This window comes from Mycteria americana, chromosome 3 (assembly GCF_035582795.1).
Source record: "Mycteria americana isolate JAX WOST 10 ecotype Jacksonville Zoo and Gardens chromosome 3, USCA_MyAme_1.0, whole genome shotgun sequence".
NCBI classification, from domain to species: Eukaryota; Metazoa; Chordata; class Aves; order Ciconiiformes; family Ciconiidae; genus Mycteria; species Mycteria americana.
In genome coordinates this window covers 108,385,829-108,408,092 of record NC_134367.1, presented here as the reverse complement: position 1 = coordinate 108,408,092, position 22,264 = coordinate 108,385,829, and the positions used below count along the sequence as shown (strand labels likewise).

At 38.1% G+C, this 22,264-nt stretch overlaps 1 protein-coding gene across 10 annotated transcripts in view; it reads right to left on the bottom strand.

Annotated features, from left to right (window-relative positions):
- The window catches only part of DISP1 (dispatched RND transporter family member 1), a 92,931-nt gene that overhangs the window by 23,150 nt on the left and 47,517 nt on the right, over positions 1 to 22,264 (bottom strand). For 7 of the 10 annotated variants that reach the window (XM_075496483.1, XM_075496482.1, XM_075496486.1 and 4 more), the window contains 2 exons: positions 12,166 to 12,702; positions 1,665 to 1,730 (listed from right to left, as the gene is read on the bottom strand). In XM_075496483.1, the coding sequence (XP_075352598.1) occupies positions 1,665 to 1,730; positions 12,166 to 12,671 (572 nt within the window). In that variant the 5' untranslated portion in view covers positions 12,672 to 12,702. Of the gene's footprint in view, positions 1 to 1,664; positions 1,731 to 12,165; positions 12,703 to 20,183; positions 20,385 to 22,264 lie in introns of those variants that run through there. The other 3 variants (XM_075496484.1, XM_075496488.1, XM_075496487.1) reach the window with 2 other exon arrangements.

The window sequence follows — 22,264 nt, the reverse complement described above, 5'->3', positions numbered from 1 at the left end:
TCATGGACAGAAGCTTGACAGATTAGGAAAAGCCTAATTTTCCAAACAATTGTTCAGAGAAAACTAACTGGTCAGGTGACTGGTCTCCATTTTAGCACTGAGCTGCACAGAATTCTGAAAATAAATGTATAGCTTACAGCTATTTATCATAAAGTAGGTGTTACAGGGCTCTAAACGGTCACTAATAGTACTGCAGATAACACAGCAGCAGAAGCAATCATGACAACTGCTCCAGCAGAATGGGATCCAGAATCAATGAAAGTTGTAGACATTGCACTACATCTGTAACATTTTCAGCTTTTGGCAGTATGGACAAACACTGACTGTTTCACATAATCTTAACTCTACTTTCCTCATGCAGGTATTCATAAAAGGGATGTATTATTTCTCTTGATACAAATAACATCACATACATAACACATAGCATATTTGTGATATAGTATACTCTTCAGGACACAAACGATATCTTCTTTCTGAAGCACCTTGTACACTACAGATGTCTAAACACAGCAATACAAAAAAAAAAAATCACTACAAAGCCAATAGCAGAAAAACTAATTTTGCACTCTTGCCCTTCCCTTAAAGATTCATTTGAGTCAAAAATGTGAAGTTACAATAAATAGCTGTACTTACTGAAAAAAAACCAAAGTCAATATAAAGACTCCCCTGTCCAAGTATTATGAGGAGTTTAACCTCAATGCTTCACTTTGCCAGAGGGAAGCTATTCCCTTTGTTGGTAGATCTGGTTACAAGAAACGATAAAGCATAGCTTTTTGTCATTATTACACTCAAGGATAAGCTAAATCCCTGCAGGACAGAATGAGATATGCATCATATTGTACACCTTCCATTAGAACATACAATACAAACTAAATCCCGGCAGAGGAAGAAAATCCTCGTGTTTTCAGAATGTCATTGACCCATGAGAACAATTTGAATTGATCTTAAATATCAGGCTAGCTTTTGCTGCTATATCAGGTAAACACCTACATGCTTTATCATTTTAACAATCACTACAATCACTCAGACAACAAATCCAACAGATTAAGTTGCCAAAACCTTTTTATAAGCCTCCCAATTTAATTTTTTGCTATGATGTGTAGAGTTTTGCTTGATTCTAATCATGAAGTCTCTCTAGATGTTTTTTAAACACGTAGTGTTTATTGTATTTGTCTGCATTTAGCTTTAGTTATTTACATCTATAAAGAAAGAACAGGACACCCCACAGCAAAAGGATGTTGTAAAGATCACAGAGAATTCAGTTTTCTGATAAGTTGCTTTTTTTAAGGTTTTATTGAAAGCAAGAAAACTGCAAAGAATTTTCTTGTTCTCTCCCACATAAAATGTCATGAAACAATCCAAAAGGATTTTATTTTTTTATCTCTAGATTATCAGGGTGAGATTATCTGAAACTAACTGCTATTTCATCCCATTAAAAAGTGTGAAATCTCAATGCCGCAGCTTTGCTAAACCTTATACTTATGAATTATTTCCGCTAAGACTATTCTTATGCATAAAATTAAGCAAAATGAAACCCTTGATAGTAGAGAGAACAAAAATCAATATGCTATTTGGCAACTGTATTAGAGATGTCAATTAACATTTTTATAGTTGAGATACCAAGCTTTATAAAGGTTCTTGTCTGCTTTTGTATTCTTACCTACCTCTTCAGTTCCAACTGAGGATCTGCTCTATGTTCACAGCATGTATGAGCAAGTAACATTGACCTTCTGCAAGGAAAGCAATTGTAAGGAAGGTGTTAACAATAAAATCATTGTCCAAGTGACTCTTGCTCTATCTGATTTAAATTTAGCATAAAAGTGTATGCTTTACTTGACCTACAGCATGCACGCTGGGTAAAACCAGGTTCCTTGAACATCAGTGGCAATCCCTACATACTTAACTATGCTAAGCTTTTGCTCACTTTCTTTCTGCTATGAAATCAATATTAAACTTTATTAACCTACTTTGAAAAAGTAACAGGTAGTTGACATCCCCCAACCACAAACTTCCAGCTCATGCCAAGATACCACAGGAAAATATGTTTCCATCAAGTCAACAGAGATGGGAGAAGGTCATACAATCACATTGACATCCTATACATACGTATTTTCATTTAGAAGTTATTTTGGTAAGTTTAGTATCAGAGCTGGAAGGAATCTCCTATGAGAAGCGGCTAAGGATTTGGGCTTGTCTAGTTTGGAGAAAAGGAGGCTGAAGGGCGACCTCATTGCTCTCTACAGCTTCCTGAGGGGGGAGAAGTGGAGAGGGAGGTGCTGATCTCTTCCCCCTGGTATCCAGTGAAAGGATGCATGGGAATGGTTCAAAGCTGCGCCAGGGCAGGTTCAGACTGGACATTAGGAAGCATTTCTTTACTGAGAGGGTGGTCAAACACTGGAACAGGCTTCCTAGAGAGGCGGTCGATGCCCCAAACCTGTCAGTGTTTAAAAGGCATTTGGACAATGGCTTTAATAACACGCTTTAACTTGGTCAGACCTGAATTGGTCAGGCAGTTGGACTAGATGATTGTTGTAGGTCTCTTCCAACTGAAATAGTCTAATTCTATCCCAATATGATTCATTATATGCTAAAATTAAAACTTCTATAAATTTATAACATACAGATGACTTGAAATTGAAATGCTCCTATAAACATCTCCAAGTTTTGGAGTTTGTTGTTTTTTTTCCCCCACTCCTTTTCCTTGCTGCTCCATATGGATGGTATACATGCAGGAGCCCAGGATTTACTTACTAAGTCTTCAGTTTAAGGTTCCTTAGAAACTCATTTTTGCAATACTGACTTCTAATGCCTTCCCTCTTTCATCTTCGAGAACTGACTAAATATTATAAACTACTAGGAAAGCTGGCTCTTTTCCTTAATAGTGTCTACTTGGTTCATTGTCTTGAACAGGAAGTAAATCATCGTCTCTGTAGGAAAATCTGATAGTATATGAAGGAGACAAGTAATAGACACCCTAAAAATAATTTTCTTATATTCTTCTTTCCCTAAACTTTTCTCTAATGATTGTAGCCACTTTTAAAGACAGTTCTCAATCTGTCAATAAGAAAATTGCCAAACATACTTAAACCAGATTGTCCCAGCTTTAAATGGCAAAGTTTAACACATAATTTAAAGTATATTCTTCTTCAAAAGGTTTAATTGAAACTATATATGTGTGTGTATATATATATTCCTTTAACTTCTGAAGCACTAAGGGCAGGACCACATATAGTACTGCTTGGCAAGTTAAACAAAAGTTCTGAACTATTCAAGACAATAAAAAAGGCTTAGTAAAATACCACCATGAATCATTATTTGAAAACAAGCCAGCAGCTAATTTGGAGCAGACTAATATTATTTCAAGATCCTTCACAAGTTTAAAACCATTAGGTTTTTTTCTTTTCTTGGTAATTACAGTGAAATTAATAGATATGTTCTATATGTTCTGGGATTTAAATGATGACTAGAGTAGTTTTCAGCATTTTTACTGGCAAAAAGTTCCTTCCTTAGAAATATTTTATTTCAAAGCTGTTTTTATTACACTTCCCAGTTGAATGGAGCAATGCAAGGTCATGGTCACATCTTGTATTTCTCTGACAGACAGGAAATTAACATGACCCAAGAAATCACAACATACACACAAGGAAAACTCCATCCCATGATACCAAAGAGAATGAGAGGGATGTACAAGAGCACCTATTTTTATCAAGGTATTTCTCCACAAAGGCCAAAATTGATGTTCTTATAGGCATTAATGATTGATACTAAGCACATGTAAGTTTGACTCTGGAGTAGGGAGACTTCAGACTGTCATATATCACGCTTCAACTGGTACATGCTTCAGTCTTCCTTCCTGTGCAGATGTAAGCATTTGTGAATGTAAGTCACCAGGGGGGTCATTTTTGCTCTCAGAAAACCTCCTCTGAGAGCAACCTCCTCCTCCTCCTCCTCCTCTTTTGAAGCTAGACTACAATCCCTTACAATTTCTCCAAAAATATTAGATGGACTATAGGGACAAAGGCTAGTTTTTATCTTTCTATACATTTAATCTCTTGCAGAAAATGAAAATACTGTTACTTAAGCGATTTTGTTCTAAATTTAGCGAAGTATTTCACTTTGAACATACATTTCAGTGTTGAGCTGCTGTTACAATGTTTGTGAATGTAGTCACTTAGAATGTCATAATTTAAGTGATATAACAAGTGTATATTCAACACAATTAAAAGATTTAAAAGGATTTAGCAAGTAATTACACAAAGAAGGCTCTTTAGCTCATGCTGACATAGATAAAAAACTGTAGGTATATAATGCGACACCACCTTCTGTACCTCCTGAGATTAGATGTTTTGTTTGCTCAGTAAGAAGCAAGCAAAAAAAGAATATTTACCGAACATTTAAAGATTTTCAGTATTGTAGCTAAGACGCAAAAAAAGCACTACAAGATTAAACACGCTATAAACCAGATTTTATATAATCAAAACTGTTCAGGCAAAAAGTTAGTAAAAGTTCATCCACTTAACTGAATGAACTAAACATCCTACAAACTGGAAATGTAACGCAAGAATTTTGCGGAAAGGTATCCCATTAACATCACAGAAAAATGAGAGAAGTGATGCATGTAAGCTTTTCTAGTCCAGTACACATTTCTATTTATGATTTTATTAAAAAAACTAATTTCCAAATAGAGGGGCCAGGCTTTCTGAAATATGATCTGGATTTCTAGCTGTAACTTCCCTTACCTGTACTGCTCTGTTAGTGGTACCATCTCATTTCTATTTTGCATTGATAGTCAAGGCTTTAAGAGATTTTTTTTTTTATTCAGCAGATATCCTGGACAGAAATCTCATAGCAATCTTAGTGTAGCAAAATTAATGCCAAATTGCTCAGGCGCCCTCTGTATTTCGCTCTTGCCTTGTGTTTGGGGTTTTTTTGTTTAGTTTTACTATTCAAGCACCACTGACTACTTAAAAGCATGCACATCAATTATTACTTACTAGGAGATGAAGACAATATTGAAATATCATCAGAGGAAGGACAAGTGATTTTGGAAGGAGCTAGAGACAGAGACAATTATGGCAACTTACAAAGAGCTTTCCAAAGTTGATGTTCCTCATTCTGCACTTTCCCCAATCATAAGGAAGACTGAAAACTTTTAAGAAGTAGGAATACCCAAATCTTTCAAATGCCATCTCTTACAGAGTGCTAAAAGTCAGGTCACTGGCCACGTTTAGTTTAGACTTATGCTCTTTGTTGTCTAGTGTTGTCTTGTTTCGTATTTGAACCTTATCACAACCTACTATTAAATTAAAAGTGCATAAGAACAACTATATACGGTCAAAGCATTCCAACAAACTGCCATCATTTTGGCTGTTCTATCACATTTTTTTTTTCTAAATACATGCACATGAATGCCCAGTTTTAAAAGTAATCTCAAAAACCACACTGATTAGTCCTTTTCAAGAAGGAAAACAGCTGATGCTGGTTTTCCAGTCAATTTAGTACAAAAGAAAGGACCCATGTTTTTTATCATTTCCCTCACATTATCAGCTTTCTGTCTTCTGAAGACTACAGTTCAAAGGCCCAGCAGATTGCTAGTTAAGTACTAGTTCTTCTGTTATTTAAGGAAAGGCAAGGAATACAGAGCACGGGAAATTCATCTTCAAGCACACAGAGAACCTGGAGTTTGTAAGTAGCAGATACTAAAGGTCAAAATACGGCCAGGCTGGTACTCACCTGCACTCAGAACAGAGCAGGAACCTTCAAAATCCTTTTTTGCTACTGCAGAAGAGCTTGCTTCAAAGCAATCTGAAGTCTAGACAAATACTAATGGTTAAATAGTACAATTAAAAGCCAGCCCTTGGACTGCCTAACGAATGAGATTTTTTTTTTTAAGTGCACTTGATTTTTTTTCCATGCATGTTATTTTTAATTTGGCCAGCCACTGAATTATAAATGGCATTTTTTATTTGTATTCTGGTCTCTGCGTGTCAGTCCTTAGTCTTGCACAGAGCTGAAAGCAAACAGAAAGTGCAGCATGTTGTTCACATAGCTGACAATGCACAGTAATAGTCATGGGAAGAGTAAATGAATTAATAAAACCAGAATAAACCTCTTAAGGTATCACACTCCGGGATAATGTAAGACTAAAAGTAAAAATGAGTAAAATGAGTAAAAATGAGAAAGCACAGCTCAAATTATTGACTGCCATGAAAAATTATTTCAGAGAAAGAAAAAGAACCAGTTCATTTGTTTGGTCACAGGGAGAGCTCTTCCTCCACACGTGCACAACAGAGAATCCCACACATTCGGACTCAGATTCAGAAGGGTGCACAAGACTGCTACACATTCCCTATCCTTTCCTCACCTACATCAAAATCCCCAAGTATGTCATCAGGCTATTAATGCTGCGGCACGAAAGGGAGCATCTAGCTTGTGGTTCCCATGTGTCTCCAGCCTCCTCATTCTGGAAAACCTCTGGATAAAGAATTCCTATTTTAGCATGGAATAAATGGCTTAAATAAGAATAGAGCCAGAATTCGTATTGTTTCCATACAAATTACCAACATGCAGGAACTCCTGATCCACAGCATGAATCAATATATTTGCAACATCCTGAACACTGAATGAAATGATGGTAACAGCTTTTGCCTTTTATTTGCTAAAGGTTGATAAAAAGTTTCAGAAACATCCTTCAGAAATCTGACCTAAAGGATTTTTTTTTTTTTAAGATATCTATTTTTAATCTTCCTAGGGGAAGGGAGCAAGTCTCTTTTATTAATCTGTAACACAGTATATGCATATGTATTTTGTACAAAAGACATTAGTACACACTTCATATAAAAAGCAAAAACAAAAGTATCTTTTAATGCATCAAATACAGCAGAAGCTAACAATATTAAAAATGGAAAATATTTAGATAGGTGGAAAACACTTTGTTTAAAAAACTCCATGTAGGAGTTCTTGTGAACAGTTAATGTTGCTGAAATGAGAATATTTGAAAATATTGTATACACATAGTATATGCATAATCAGCTCTGCAAGCTACGCAGAATGTACTAGATAACAATTATCCTTTTCCTGGAATCAAGCAGGGAGCTGTTTTGTAACAAAGTCTTGTTATTAAGATTGGTATTTGGCAAACATTCCCTTGCTTTTTGAAAAAAACAAGAGCTTTTTATTTCTTTCTGGTTCTAATCTTTATGCCAAGCAACTAGAAGGAAAATATAAAATGGGTAAGAGGCAGCTATAACGTTCTATCCTCACTTCACAGCTTTTTCATTTTTATAGACCTCCTTTTTAAAGTATTAATTAAAGCGTAAGTATTGAAGTATATCTGCAATACTGTTTAAACAGTGTGTGGCACAGAACACTCTGAGATACAGCAGAACTAAGAATCCCAGAACTGTCACATAAATCTGCAATGCCAAAACAGTTCAAAAGAAGGCTTAACTCTAACTGAAAGGAAGATGTACAATAAGTTTGAACATATTAATGCTTTACCAGTTTCCTGACTCTGAAGTACGATGTTTTTTGCCTTGCTTAGAATTTAAATTGGTCTAGCAAGCAAAAACTTTGAATCCAGCAATTCAAACAAACTAAGCTTTGGGAGCTAAAACCTTCAAAGCAGGCTGGTGGGGGATGAGGAGCGATTTATATATATATCCCCAAGTCTTAAATCTTAGCCAAACTAATGATTCTGTGAGGCTTTAAACTGGTTTTATTTTCATGTTCTAGCTTGAGATGACTGCATGATCATGGAAAGATCATCCCACATGTCCTTTTATCCTGTCTTTTTTACCAGAGAGAATTCAGATGCTTTTCAGAACACTTGTCTCTACTCATCTGCTTTAGCCAAAAGCATTAACAGTATAGCCTTGAAATGTAAATAATGGTAGGTGATATAGAGCAGGTCTACGCTGAGCGAAGAGTACTTGTATGAATTTATTGGTTCAATATTGCAGAAGTGCAAGCACTACACGCACTGACAGTTTGGAGCAGTTTCACAGCTCCCTGACCTCTTCTACCCTACCTTTTGTCTCCAAGTCCATAGACCCAAGTTTTCTGAACTGTATCACCAAAGAGATTCAAAAAGAGTTGGCATCAAGATTAGCAAGGATACAGGTAGCTTTTAACTGGTGTTTTCCCATTAAAAAGTTCACATACAAGTCTGAGAGAAGCAATTCAAGTTGGTACCAGATAACACAGCCATGCACAGCACCGTTACCCCATGCTTTCCACAACCCTGAGACGAATTACTGAACAATCTCCGCACGTTCTTCCTCTTCTGCTCCTGTTCACGTGCATACATTCCTATATAAATAATAGATTTTGAAAAATACCAGGAACGATTTTAAGAGTTTTTCAGTTTTACATTTCTTTACTGTAGTGTTTAGTTCTGCTAGAATATGCAACCCTTCATTATTTATTTTACCCTTCTTTCATCCCACTAAACATGCTGCTGGACTGCATAGTTTTACTCTTCTCTAGTGACTCCTAACTCAGTGCTTCCAGTTGTCAAGCATCAGTCTTCATGCTTCTTCCACTTCTTCAAATTAACAGCCTTTCTTGATTCCTCTTCCTCATTTCTACTGTCTACTCACTAAAGGTTGCTGATGATTAGAGAAGCAGATGGTAGCAAAGGAGGGGCAATAACTACCCACCTTCCCAGTGGCTCTAAGCCCCATGGGTTTCTTGAGATATGTAAGTGCATTCAGTCTAAAAGGGCTACTTCAACATGAGCCCTCCAAACGGGCAAGGTGGAAAAAAAAAATTCTTCCAATAGTACCTGAAAAGAAGAACTAATCATATCGTGCTCCAAAGAGGTAAGTTTAGAAACCATTTTTCAGAAAGCAAATCAAGTCCCTGGACAATTGCATTCTGATATGGAGACATGGCTGGAATTTTCCAAGGAGTGTTTATGCGGTCAAGATATTATGCCCACTAAAAAAAGAGATATGAACATGTCTGAATGAATTACATCTTAAATATTTGCACAAAATAACACAAAAAACATTGCTCAAGATCTTTCAGCCCTCAGAAAAATATGTACAAATCACCAGAATCATTATGACCAACAGTTGACCTATTTTACCTACTTTTACAATAGAATTCTTTGCCACAATCACGTTGTAAACCACCAACCACTAAAAATATTTTCTTTTATGCTACAAGCCTTTTTCACCAATCTAAAAAAAATTACCAGTTGCTCAGACATTCAAGTTATGGTGTATAGATGACACTTCCATGTAATTTAGTTTAAACTTCAAAGCTGAACACACTACAGAATTCCAGATCCAGCCAGCTTTAAGAGGATAGGACAAGTGTGGTATTATTTCAATCTGTCTTCTTTATACAATCCAATCTGCAATGATATACCAGAGCCACATTCCTTTAATGTTAGGTCACTGACAAATATTAAGCCTTGGGCTTCAAAACCTGAGAAAACCTGTCGTGCTGAAACAATTGGTTACCTGCCCAGAGCTGTAAGCATTAGGGATACAGTTTGCAAATAGCATTCGCCCCCTCTATCTGATCACATCTTTTTCCCTGCTCTTAAACTTAAACTAATAACAATATTTGCATGCATTTTTTAGAAATACAAAGAACCAAAATGAAAGCTAGTTTGACTACACACTGAATTTAATTAATGTATCATATGAGAACGTGCATTTTAAATAACCCTGTTAAAACATGCACATTTTATAAAGCTGGATGATTTCCAATTAGCCTTGTAAGAAAAATACCTGGAGAAGAAGCTGTTGAAGAAGTTGTGCAGATTATAGGCTCAAAATGTAATAAAATTAGAGTGTGGAACAAAGATCACGTAAAAGTATCACACACCTAAGTGTTACTCTTCTGTGTACAGAAAGTTATCTGAGCATGTAAAAAAATGAATACACAGTTATCACCCATTCTCTTTAGCACTGCAGAGTAACTACCAGTGAGACAGTTTGCTTCTTCCTGAGCATATATCCATCCAGCTGCAAGGTTGCATCCAGTTGCTCCCTGTTCTTACCATCTACCAATGTCTTCATTGATAACAGCCTCTCAGTATGATAAACTAGATTCATGATGCAACAGGAGATTATTACATTTAGACACACCTTGTAGAGTATTCAGAAAGAAGTCTTTAGTTCCATGCTAATAAACACAATGATACAGACACTTGCATTGTCCATTAATGCAGCCACAGCCAGTTTAAGAAGTTAAAATGCATACAAGAAGTCCAGCTTTCCCAACATGGCATGGGACCCAAGTCCTATTTGCCACATGTTTAGAGCTAAAAGAACAGGTAATAGCAACCAGAAGCTAGGTGGCTTTTAGAAGATGGACTCATTTGATTTGCTGACCTATGAGGCACATTGCAAGTATCTTCTCACTGAGAAAATTCAGTTGCCTTAGCTAGAAGGAAGTCCAGAAATGAAAGAGTAACCACTTGATAGGGATATGTAGAGTATGCTAACGCATATAGCTGAGTTAATAAGTACAGGTGCTTTTAAGGTCAGATTGTATCCTTATTTTGACTGCTAACAGTAAGATGAACATTTATCATAAATCATTATTTATCATTTATGTACATTTATGTACACATGTACACCATGGTGAGGAAGTGCAAGATAAAAAAGCATCTTGGCTCAAGATTCTAATCAGAGCAGTTCAAACAAAGTCTTCTTACTTGTGAAGTGCTATGGAAAACATTATTTTACCATATCTGGAAGAACTTTTCACTGTTCTTTTTTCTGGACTAAGAACAGAAAAACAGATTACGGATCACACTTGTTCCCTTCCTCAAGACTATGGAATACAGATGAAGTTTAACAGTCCTGATGCACAGGGAGAAAAACAGTGAAATTACTGCACCCATTTTGACACAGTTTGAAAAGTATGACTGACTGATTCTGTAATGACTCAACCTCCTGCATACCTCTGCATACGAAATTATATATAAGTTTTCATCTTTACTTAACATTTAAACAAGTATGGGGTAGAAAAAACACATCTGACTGTAAGCAGTTCCAACAACTAAGATATTTTTTTCCATTTGTAAGAGGAATAACTGGCAGGGGAAAGCTGATTTGCACTTTGTATTATTATCCTTATTTTCATCTGCTTTCACCTTAAGGAAAAAAGCTTTATTCACTTTTACTTTTTCCACATTACATATTTGTCCCCATCTGATATTTTCAGAAGTTTAAAATCAGTTTGTCATATATTTCATCAAGACGAAATCATTATAACTGACCAAGAAATACTTGTAGCTCCAAGTTTTGGAGGAAGAATGCCGATGTTGGATGACAGGGAGAAGGGTAGCTTTTATTACCCCAGTGAAAATTCATCCAGTTTGGTTCATTTGCAACCCAGAAAAAAAGAACCTTGCATAAAAGCTTCAAAGTGTCTTAGTGCAACGGGGAATTTGATTTTTAGAAATTGCCTCTTTGACTGACTGATTTTGCCTAGGACCAGCAGGCTCTAGAAGATTTTCCTTGTCATTGTTGCTCCTTGTAGCTGGGACTACTGTCACTGGAACTCCAAAGCCAGCAGATATAAAGAGGCAAGTTCATATGATGTGAAGGACAGAAAGGATTAAAACCTGGAACAATCCAAAATTTCTCAATCCTAGCACAACTCTGAAGTTTAGCAGATACATACACTGAAAGACATGGGGACAACTCACTGAACCAGCTGGTCTGACAAAGAAAAACCAGCCAGTACATTTATGAACAGAATTGTTGAAAGTATTTGTCAATGCATCTTTTTGAGGAAATATGAGTTTTGATTAGACTATACAGACATACCAGTTCTTTCAGTGCTGTCTTAGCTATCTCTGTATTGGTTTGCTTCACACAACGTAGATGTACACCTTGTCTTGTAAAAGAGTTAGTGAGCTTCTAAACAATCCCCAAGAAGAAAAAACAGCCTTTTTTCCACCCAGAAAGAACTAATTCACTTCAGGAATATTCACATAGCACAGCAAAACTAGTTTCCTGACTGGGTTTCTTCTAAAAAAAAAAGAAGTTGGTAATGCATCAAAGATTAACGTGTAAAAATACTGGGGAAGAAATTTGGTTCATCTTCCTTTTTGATCTTCTGCTTTGGTAAAAAAATGAAATAGTTATGGAAAAGGTTACCCATACTGAGAACTAACAAATAACGCAATCTGCTTACCTTATCCTGGCCATATGTTGCTGCACAGGCTGATGCTGAAAATGGTCAGGCCACTGATGGTGAAGGCAGAAGGATGGGGAGGGCTGAAGACAGCAGGCAGGCTGATATATGGGGGTGTGTTTTTGGCAAACAGATGCTGAATACTCAGTATGTGGCTGCACACAGCACGAAGTCATAGGAGATGGTGCTGAGTTGCCAACCACTGAATGACATTCTTGCTTGTTATTATGGCTACTTAAAGAATGATGGTACGGACAAGGGTGGCAGCATTGCGACAACATCTGCTGAGTTCTTTGGTTGTCTAAAGGCAGAAAGGATGGTTTGATTGTACCATTAAGTTGCAGGCAGCCATTCGGACTCACTTTTGTTCTTGACGTTTCCTTGGATGGGAGTTGTTGGACTGCAACATCTCCGTCATTAGCTGCAACGATACCTGGGCCAGTAGCGTTTGACAAGATGCTGCCATTGCTCAGAACCACAGAGTCACTAACATTACTCATAGCCATGCTCCAAGTTCTTGATGGATACGTGATGTTCCTGAAGAAACAAATAAAGCCAAGTTTACAGTACTGCAGTGTTTTCAGATGCTCGGAAATAACTTTAGATTAAAATGAGTAAAGCTCCTCTCTCATCTTCAACTTTCACAACACAGGAAAATAGAAAGGAGTCACACACAGAGTCAGGAATGTTTTGAAGGACTTTCACTTGTTGAACAAAAAGTTAAGAGTGAAGTTACATAAATGCTCAGTGATTAAACCAAAATGTAAGTCAATGAATAGACATTTGACAGTTTCTGGGTCACAGCTAACAATGGTTGAGATGCACAGGAACAAGATCATTTTGCACAAGACTAAGTAATAGCCACTGTTTATGAAAACAGATTTTGGTATAAACTGTCTAACCATCCACACTTTGCACTGCAATTTGCTTGTGTGCTTTGAAAGCCAGCAGGAGACAGGACCACACAGTAGAGATTGTTTAATAATCATTAATGTGCTGGTTTCTGTAACCTCCTTTCCTATCTCCAATTTCTATTGAAAGTGAGGCATATTTGTATTTTTGAAGAAATTATTTTTAAATGCCTTATTTAAATAAATCAAGCCACTTCAACAGACATCTGTCAAAATTTCTGGATGGTAGACTAGGTCTTTAGTAGAAGCTCAAAATGAACTGTTATGAATACTAAAAAGATATCCTGGAGATATTTAAAAGACATGTAGATGTGTCGCTTCGGGACATGGTTTAGTAGTGGACTTGGCAGTGCTAGGTTAACGGTTGGACTCAATGATCTTAGCGGTCTTTCCCAACCTAAATGATTCTATGATTCTAAGACAGAATACAACCACATGTTTTCCGCAAGCTTAAAAAAAGATAAACCCAGGATTCAATTACTGCTGGTTAAGAAGCTCATGCTTCTGAGTGACATGTATTCCAAAGGCAGTTAAGAAATGCACTGTACTGTAAATAAAGGATATTAAAGATTTTCTTCTAAAGTTTTCTCTTTTTCAAGCAAAATGTAAATACTGTGTTAACTATAATCGTGTTTTAATAAGCTTTGAAAATAAGTTGGAGATTATTATTTTGATAAATAACACAAAAGGTCAAACATCACACTTAGATAAGAATTTGTTTCCCTAGTTACATGGGGAGGAGGGAGGAGGAGAAAAGAGAATGAGGAAGAACACACACTAATTATGTACTATTTAGAAGAATAAATCAACACTTGCTTAAAAAACAGAATCAGTTAATTACAACTGCTTTGGCTAACTTAACATTACCTTTTTGATACTGAATTCAGTCAACAACATTCCAAGTCCAAATTGCAAGGCTTGTATTACAGACACTGAACTGTGCAGAAAGACACAACATACAGAGTAAGACAGATAAGTGAGGAAGTTTCTAACTCATTTTCTTCCCTGGTACCTTTCCTGAGTGCTCAGAGAGCTAAGCCTGCCCAGCCAGCTGAGCTATTTAATCGCCTGAATGCTAATTCTGAGCAGAAAGTGCTTTGCAGAGTGGAATGCTACCCCCGGCAGCCCCCCTGTGCAGCACCTCCCCTAGACATAGCTAAATCCTTCACTTCTGAAACAAAAATTAATCCTCTGCTATTTGTTCTAGATCATGTGCAGAGCCCGATGCCCTGGGAAATCACTTTCATTTAGATAACCACTCAGAACAGGAGAATATGCTGCTTGACGAGCATATTTTTTCCAGCCTCCAATTCCACACATTCCTGCTGGGTACCCTCTCCCCTGGCTCAGGCAAGTCAAGCCCATGGAGGACTTTCCACTGAGCACAGAGAGTAAATTCAAGCGGCTGGCTAAACTTCGTTTCAGTCTGAAAAGACATATTAGTTATGTGAAATACTGCTGTGTTTGAACAGTCTGTTTTTTTCTTGCACTGTAGGCAGCTTCAAAGCCTGCTGAAGGGGACAGAGAGCTGGATATCAAGGCAGAGAAAGCTCCTCTCGAGTTGTCTGGCAGCACTTTAGGAATTTCTGGCTGCTTATTTTCACGTTCACTCATATCAGAGACAGGCTGCATGGTGATGATGTTACCTTTCTCTTTCTAAGTTAGACATATCCATATCATCGCTTGAAACTGCTGTACACTGATCAAGTTACTGTTCTGCAGACTACTATTATAACTGAAAATAAAGTATGGAGATACTGCAAATATCTAGCCCTTCAAGCAGACAGATGCATCATCCTTTTTGCTCTAAACCCACGACGTCTGCAGTGCGCAGCAACTGAGATTAACTACTAAAAATTAAGTTGTGTTGTTTCAAATCACTTTATAAAGGAAACCAAGCATTTTCGCACAAGGCACACATGTGCCAGAGAGATGCAAGCTAACTTGCACCCATGGAAGCTGGGCAATCCCAGCACAGACGTACAGGCTTGGGACCGTCAGTGTGTCTGCCCCTCATGAACACTGATTGACACAGGAATTATAACTTTTGCTCCAGACAGCCCAGCAGCCTCTATTTAATATGACCAAAGATAAAATGCTTTATTTTCAACAGATGTAATATTTACCTGTATGCCTTTCAGTTTAAACACAAACTACAGAAAGACTCTTTAGAAACTAGTAAATTCAAAGAAAAGCCAAAGATCATCATCATCAGTATGACAACATATAATTCCGCCTTTGTTCTCCTTTTGAACAGGATAGTTCATGAACTATCTCAAGCTATAAAAATTTTACCAGATCAAGCTGATTCTTTCTTTCTTCCTAAGCATTAAGAAACTATTGAGTTCTGTGCATTTCCATGGAGTCTTTGAGCAAGGCAATGGAAGAACCTGCTTACCTTGAAGCTCTTTCAATGCCATATTAAAGTAAGCAAGACTACTTTGCATGCTTAAGGTAGCCATCTGATTAAGTATTTTATTCAATCACAGTTAAGAAGAGCTGGAACTCAAACCAATTCTCTAGAATACAAGTTGGGCTGTATTTTTTCATTTGGTTTGGTAGCTTTTCTTACATCAAATGTAAGATGTTTGATGTCACCTGACAAGTCTAATGTTATCCAAGTTTTGTTTCACTCATGTTTGAGGGTACGAAAAGTGATGTACTGTGGTACTTCATTTGTGTTACACCCTATACAAGCGACTGCAACTCCACTGTCAGCAAAACTTCACTTGCAGCTATTGCACCAAAATATATTCTTAGAATGTATTCTTATCCCTCTGTATTTTGTCTCCCCTACCACAACTGCAGTGACTGGGAACTTACTGTGAGATGTAATGGCCCAAGGAAACAGTTAACTGAGAATCCCTCCTTTAGAAGATGCACAAACAGACAAGTTAAATGCAACAAGTAAAAAGCACAGTAAGATTTTAACAACATATGGACCTGGGAAAACAAAAAACCTGTTCATCATGAAAAAAAAAATCTAAACCCAAAAATGTTTCAAAATGCAGTCTTTTGAGATTTCTGAATTTTTTCAATTATGAAAGTTTGTTTTTGCTACATTCCTCTGAATGCTTTAGGATTTAGTATTCTCCAACAGAGTGGGGTTTTTCAGACTTATTCCAATTTACATCTGAAGGTTCTGAAGCAATGGACAGGTATTCTAAATAATGAGGTTGTAAATAATACAGGTTTTAATATAGACAGTGCTACTTAACAGAACATTAAATACAATTAGAAAAAGTGTTAACCTACATGTTTAATACATCACATGTAGGTATCCACCTCTCTAGCTGGACACACAGTATTTTTAAACATTAACATCTATTTAGAAATTATGCCAGCTGGACTGCTAAGGAAAGAAAACTCAAATTATCTTTAATTACTGCACGCTTGATAACAGTAACTGCTAAGAAAGCACTTTAGCCATGCAGTTCAAAACAACAGCTTGGAAGAACATCATATCTGGAAAGCACCACGGTCTGTAGAGGCAATGTTACTTAGTGACAGTTTTATGGAGTAATCCCTCTATTATTTGTGGAGCTAACAATGAACACAGCTTACCCAGCAGACATCTGCCATCTGCATTGCAAGCCCTTCAGGAAATCAAGTAATGCTGTACCACACTGAAACTATGTAGGATTTGGTGTTCCCTAACTAGCGTGTTCTTTTTAGACTTGGATTAAGTTCACCTGTTCCTTTGGCTGCAACCAAAAGAATTTTTCTTTGCTTTCTTTGCTTAAAAAAAAAAAAAAAAAAACAACAAACCAAAAACACACAGACTTAAAAAAAACATTGGTTCAACAAATCCCATCTGGGCTCATAATGCCTGCAACTGAGAATGACAGAAGTGCAAATTCAAGAGGGACTGATGTAGTGGAAATTTAGTATAACCTAGTATATTAGTATAGATAATTTATAGATCTTTAGAAGATGACAGAAAACAGCTAAGTGTCAAGGGTTATTTTAACCACGTAAGAAAAAAAAAATTCCCGAAAATCTGTACCTTGCACTAAAATAAGCTGGTTATAAGACTTTACATTTTTCATTTAGGGTAGGACAAAACTCAAATTTCATTTGGAAGTTATCTAAAGCCTGTCAGCTGTAGTCAGCATTGCACCACTCAGCCAGCTGAACCAGTCCAGGTTTCCTGGACCTTGCAGACCTGTCAGCTACAAAGCACCATGGTTCCGAGATGAATATGATGTCTGAAGTAACAAAACTCTCTTTTCATGTCAAAAGTTCATCTAAAACAGCTGGATTCTAAAAGTAGTGCATTCTTGAAATAAGCAACATTTAACAATCCCAGTGCTACCTATTAAGTCTCCTTCCAGATGAAACATTATAATGGACTTATAGTCCCTTAAGATGCTGAAGTTTTTTAATGTGGCAAATGGGTTACACGGTCTCAATCTGTAAGCTCAGTTAAATCCTCTCCAGACTTCGTTTGCTGTGCCAGCCAGTGCACAGCCACTCTTGAGGAGGGTTTTCTCCTCCCTTCACATCACCAAAATTCTTTGCATCTTTGCTTTTTCTCAGTGCTTGCAGGAGTAACAGGTGGTGCCTGGTGTTTGATACTGGGTTTTATGGGAGACATCTAGTTATCTATCATTGCAATGGTCTTTAGCAAGTCAAGCAGCTTTTTAATGTTTTATGGCTGTTGATCTCCATTTTTGGCTCTCAGCTAGACATTTTTCAAATTCTCTAGCTCTTACCCCTATGCATTCATATGTGGTGCTTGGTTTCTCTCAATACCCTGATTCTTGCTTTTCCATTTCAGCTGTTAACCACTAGGTCTTCCCTGAAAATCCTTCACTATACAAAATATAGACACTTCCTAGAACAAGCCTTCCCTGTCCTTTCCAATTCTCTTTCAAGTATTTAAAGTATATTTTAAAAGTATGTATTTAATCTTCAAGAAGATTCCCAATTCTTACTTTATCAGCACACAAGTTTAGGCGATATACTTATTAATGCAACTGCTTCACTTTGAGGATTGATACAACGTAGCTCTTATTTTTGAGAAATGCCATTACAGTCAGTTTATTTTCTGCACAGTCTATAAACACCCATTTTCTTAACCAGTGTCTCCCTGTTAATGAGCAGATTTTCAGCAACCTAAGTACTTTTACCACTCAGTAGTAGTTAGAAGACAATTACGAAGCAGAAGAGATTTTCAGAAGGGAAATTTCCCCTCCTCCATTTTGTAGCAAGTGTTTCAAAAGCCATCTAGCCTTTCCATCCCTCTCCGCAGCCTGAGAGGTTGAGAAGCTGTCCCGTCTTGAACCTGAGACACCATGAGTTCATTTCCTGCGTCGCAGGCTAGCTCGGGAATTGCAATTCCTGTGACGGTTTCCAGATGTCACCGTGCCAGGACCACAGCTCACGCTACAGATGGGCACTAGCAAACCAGGGTTGCCAAGCTGGCACACGAACTGACCCAGCAGCAACAGCTGTAGGGTGAGGGAGCTGGGAAAGACTGCAAAGGGTGGGAAAAAAGAATATTCTCCAGAACTTCAGAAATAGATTTTGCTTTGCTTTTAAGCTAAAGTTACTTCTCTTGGCACAAACAGTAAACCAACAGCAGACCATTTAGAGAAATCATTTGCAGGGCTTTGACTAAAGAAATCAATTGCAGTGCTTTAACTACAAAGTCTTTTTTAAAGTCAGAATTCATAATAAATATAATTAAACTATAGATAGAAACAACAACAAGAAGCCCTGAAAATTCTCTTGCAGAAGTTTTGTATAATCCTAAAATTTTATTTAAAAATAACTTAAGCATAACACAGGGGAAATAGGAAAAAAAAAAGTATTAAGAAAATCCGAAAAAGCTTCAGATACTCTGAGTTTTGGAAAGAGATACAGCTACAAGCAGAAATGACTGGAACAAAACATGCTACTTCAAGAAAAAATGTGCATAGTTCTGGAAAGCAGGTATACCTCAGCACAGTTTAAGAGCATGGAAAGCTGTTAAAAATAAACCCAAACATTGCTTACAACTGCAGCACTGTCATCACACTAAATCTTATTTGCACAACTTCCTGACTTTCTATTACCATATGAAAGACATGTAAGTTTTGTAATTGCAAATATTCTGATCCAAAATAGCTCTAATCCCGCTTACACTGGGGGAACCCAAATATGTTTCTTTCTGGATGTAAAAGGAGTTACTCGCACTGAAAGTTCCACAGGATTTTACTTCATCATGCTGTAGGATTAACATTTAAATTATTACAGCTGTAGAGGGACACAAAAGCAATACTCTCTAGGATACAGCTCCAGCTATGCCTACCATCATCCTGACTATATTAGTGTTACATAAGAGGTTAAGAAGCCTCTCAACCATCTGTTTAGAAGCAGATTTTTTGTTTTCTGTCCAAATTTAAAAGCTATGTTTGAATATCTTTAAATAATCTGTTACTAATAATAGCAATTTTTTCTCCATATTTTAATAGAAGCACTAACATAATTTTACAACTACCATATATTAAACAAGCAAAACACTTGGTGAGAATGCCAGGACACATTAAGCAGGTATGCACCCGCAGTCACACCTATTTGATAAATGCAGAGCATTCTTTGCATTTAGCTACAGAAAATATAGCAAACCAGTTTTACACTAGCAGTCCAACAATCATTTTCTTTGAAAGCTAAGCATGCGAGAACTGATTTTTTTTCCCCCCCGCTTCCTTTCCCAAGCGTACATTGGTTTTAAGTCTCCCATTTGCTGAGCCGCGCTCCGAAGGGCAAATGATAAACCCCGTGTACCACTTCTATCATAGCGCATCTGTTGAGATAGCTGGATCTCGAGTAGGGGGGGAGGGTGCTTTTCTTTCTCACCAGCTCTTCAGCGCTAGCAGGGTCCTGTTCTAAGCTCCCCGGCATTTCTACCCCGCCGTAGTCTTTTACAAGCCCAGGAGTCTACTTGCATTACAAAGTAGCATTTTACTGTAAGTAAACTGAAGGTACACAATAGCCTTAGCTAAACCTACATCCTAACGCCTTCTGAAAGCCCGAGTTGTTTCAGCTGTAACCTAAGATACGCTACGGGAACGCACGGCCAGACTTGAAGCAATCCAACGTAAGACACTTCTTAACGCTTACCAGACCCAAGCCGGAGTAGACTGGCAGTAAGGAGAAAGCAGTCCCCTCTCGATCCAGGTACCCCCCGCCTACGCGCCCGCTCTTCCCGCAGCCACCCGAGAGCCGGGTCCGCTTCGCCGCTCGCCCCAACAATGGCCCCGAGCGGGGAGCGCCGAGCCGAGCCGCTGCGGGGCCGCGGGGAGACGGGGCCGGGGCCGCCCCTCCCCGCGGCAGGTCAGGGAGCTGGCAGCGGCCCGCCGGCTCCTCCCTGCTGCTGCGGGAGCCCCGGGGCCGCTCCCCGCCCTTGGTTCCAGCCCTCTTTGATCTGGCTTGGTTAAGGCTGATTTGGAGATTCGAGCCGCACTCTGCAGCTTTGTCTGCCTGCGCCCACTGGAGCTGTGGGACCTGCGAGCGCAGGGCGCCTTGCTCTGGTTCCAGCTTCAAACACACGTGCTCACCCGGAAAGTACAAGTGGCATCACCTTGCCACCAGCGTTTTTGAAATGGGAAGAGCTGAGCAAGGCGGGACACCGAGAACAGCAGCGAGTATCATTGGAGTGTTTTTCAAACTCACTTCGGTCCCCATTAGTTCCTAACAAACGTGTCACGTCCCCCAGCCCCGTGCTCTTGACTTCATCCTTTGGTTGTCGGGCACTTCTTACAAAATACCTCTGTGCAGCAACAAATCGCTGACACTTCTCCAACAACAAATAAAACCGACTTGGAAAAACAGGGCTTTTACCCCACCAGATTTTAAGATATTTGTACCCAAAAGGTCTTGTCTTGAGCTTCCTTCACACTTGAGCACTTGAGGACCTGGTAGTCCAAAAGTGAACATCTCCACATACTCCTCAGATATGTTTGTTTAAAAGGCTTTATAAATAGAAGCTGAATTATTAGAGACTATTAATGCAAAAAGCTGAAAACTCCATGAGCAGAGAAGATAGCCTGGTCACAAGTCAAAATGAAAAAGCAGAGATTGCTAAATTCTGGGGATATTTAAACCCTCAATCCTAGGACCTCAAGAATAAAGCAGCAGGTCATGTTTTGAAAGAGCTCAGTATTAAGGTGGGGAACACTGTACTCACTCAATTTGCAGAGCTGTATTATGAGGAACTTTTTAAAATACTGCTATGGGAAATGCCACAAGCTGGTCTCAGCCTGCTCTACCAGGGTATGCTCAAACTAACTACTGAACCTCACGTGTGAATAAGCCTCATGTTTTGGGAGGTGACTCTTGGTTTTTCCTCAGCTCTAGGTACCTCAGATGCAAACTTCAGATGCAAACCAGTCCTCTGTCACTCCAAAGCAGGTCACAGTCCACCTGGGACTGGCTTTTTTAGAAGAACTCTCTTTCTCTGCTGAAATACAGGAGCTCTGATTTCAGGGTTAAGTTGAGCTGGTTGTAGCAAAAGGAATTTCTCATCCACAAGCATCTTTACTCTTCATAAAGTAAAAAAAAAAATCTTACCAAAGGAAACACTGGGGCTCAGTTTCCCTCAGTGTGACCTTAGAATTATGCATCCTAACTCTGGTCCAAGTTTTTACACAAAGCAGCTCTTCCTGCTCATTGGATCTGGTCTTTAACAGGTGGCGAGGGACTGTGCTGCTTCCCTACTTCTAAGGGGAAACTTTGTTTTTTTTAAACCAGTGTTCCTTGCCTTTCCCACTTAGCTTCAACTAGAAAATTTCACTGGCATCAGCTGCTGTCTCCACATCCCACACACCATCAGCATCCTTTCTAGAACATCATTTTTCTAACATTAACGGATTCTCTAACAGAAAACTTGCTTTCCATCCAAGGTAGAGCCATTCAGCGTTAATCATCCAGGACAGTTCTTACACAAGAAACTCAGATAAATTTATTGAACAAAATAGCAATACTACAAAGCAGATAACTTTAAACCATAATTCAAAGTGGAAGTAGGACTACAATATGGTATTCACTTTCTGAATATGAAACACATAATATATACCCAGAAGCACCACAAGAATAATCTCAAAGCTACTTTTCCAAAGTCACAAAACTAGGTATTTTTTAAAAACCTATCTACTAATAAAACTATTTCTTAAATATGTAAATATTACTGTATATCAGTTCAC